This window comes from Pyrus communis, chromosome 10, assembly GCF_963583255.1.
Source record: "Pyrus communis chromosome 10, drPyrComm1.1, whole genome shotgun sequence".
Lineage (NCBI taxonomy): Eukaryota > Viridiplantae > Streptophyta > Magnoliopsida > Rosales > Rosaceae > Pyrus > Pyrus communis.
Window position 1 is genome coordinate 739,974 of NC_084812.1, and position 1,336 is coordinate 741,309.

Here is a 1,336-nt window from a genome sequence, read left to right on the forward strand (position 1 = left end):
CATTCATTTGCATAAAACAAATGTACGGTTCATCATAATGATGCTACTTATTACCAAAATCGTTGATTGGTTTAACACTTATAGATGACTAAACGATCTCTAAATTGAATTTATTTATTTTTTTTTTTACATATATTATCTTTAGATGATAAAGAGAATCAACGATTTTAATTGTAATGTTTAAATGGATCATGTAAGCCACTTCAAGAAATGGGCCTACAAAATTCCCACGCTTTCTCAAATACGGTCCAAAAGTCCATAAACCCATAATCTTAAACAGGCCCAAATGTTCAGTAAAACCCATCGCTGTAAAGCTATAAATTGCAAAACTCAGCAATTAGGGTTTCCTACTGCTAGGATTTTGTCTGCAAGTCGCTCCTCCGTTCCGAGCTCCAGCAGCGAAGATGGTAAGCTCTCTCTCTAACTGCATCTTCTACTCGTCGACTTCTTTCTTCTTGTTCTGATATTTGATATCGGCCGTTGGATTTGCAGCCGTCACACAAGTCCTTCATGATCAAGAAGAAGCTGGCGAAGAAGATGAGGCAGAACCGACCCATTCCTCACTGGATCCGCATGAGGACCGACAACACCATCAGGTTCGGATCTAAGAGACCCCATTTGATTTCTTTTTTATTTTATTTTTTACATTCGATTTATCTTTTTTGCTCTTGGAAATTTCTCCCGCCTGCTCTAATACGGCGTCATGCTGCTTCAGGTACAACGCTAAGCGCAGGCACTGGCGCCGCACCAAACTCGGGTTTTGAGGTGGATCACCCACTATGTGGTGGTCAATATTTTAATTCTGAGAAACAGTTGGAAGCGTTTTATGTTTAATCAAAGTGGGAACTTCCATGGAGTCCCGAAGCGGAGATTGCCTTATGAAATTGGTATTTGGTTTGTAGTTTAAGTGTATTTCCAGTAATGTTGGACCAATTTTTGAATTTAGATGAGTTAATTTGAATCATGACTTCTCAATGCCTTGTTTATGCTGTTTTCGATATTTGTTGGTGATGGCATGCTGGTCTTTCTTAATTTAATTCGATTGCGGATTGCCTGTACCATCAGATTAGTGATATACTTGTTTGGATGACAGATTTGGCATGTTGTATTTGCCTCGTAAAAATCTTTATGAGGTGATGGGTAGTTCATCGTTCATTTTGTACTTACTGTGATTGATATAGAATTTTGAACACAGTAGCAATGATTCTGTCCAGCCTTTGTAATCCATAAGGGTTTGGTTACGCTGATTAGTGCGTTGCTAAGATGTTCTGGTCAAAATATTTCAGTGTTTTGTTTGGATTTTGATTACATTGCATAGATAGGCATGTTGAAGTTG

General features: G+C 38.2%; 1 protein-coding gene across 1 annotated transcript; it reads left to right on the forward strand.

Moving 5' to 3' along the window:
- The first annotated feature begins 293 nt into the window (after window positions 1-293).
- On the forward strand, window positions 294-975 carry LOC137747585 (large ribosomal subunit protein eL39z/eL39x). The gene is made up of 3 exons (XM_068487717.1): window positions 294-407; window positions 493-596; window positions 716-975. The coding sequence occupies exons 1-3, from the start codon at window positions 405-407 to the stop codon at window positions 762-764; spliced, it is 156 nt and encodes a 51-aa protein (XP_068343818.1). The 5' UTR covers window positions 294-404; the 3' UTR covers window positions 765-975.
- Window positions 976-1,336: the final 361 nt, after the last annotated feature.

What these genes read in the sequence shown, in the direction of transcription:
- LOC137747585 (XM_068487717.1), top strand. An exon ending in AGGACCGACAACACCATCAG is followed by an intron (nt 597 to 715) that starts GTTCGGATCTAA and finishes ATGCTGCTTCAG; the next exon opens with GTACAACGCTAAGCGCAGGC.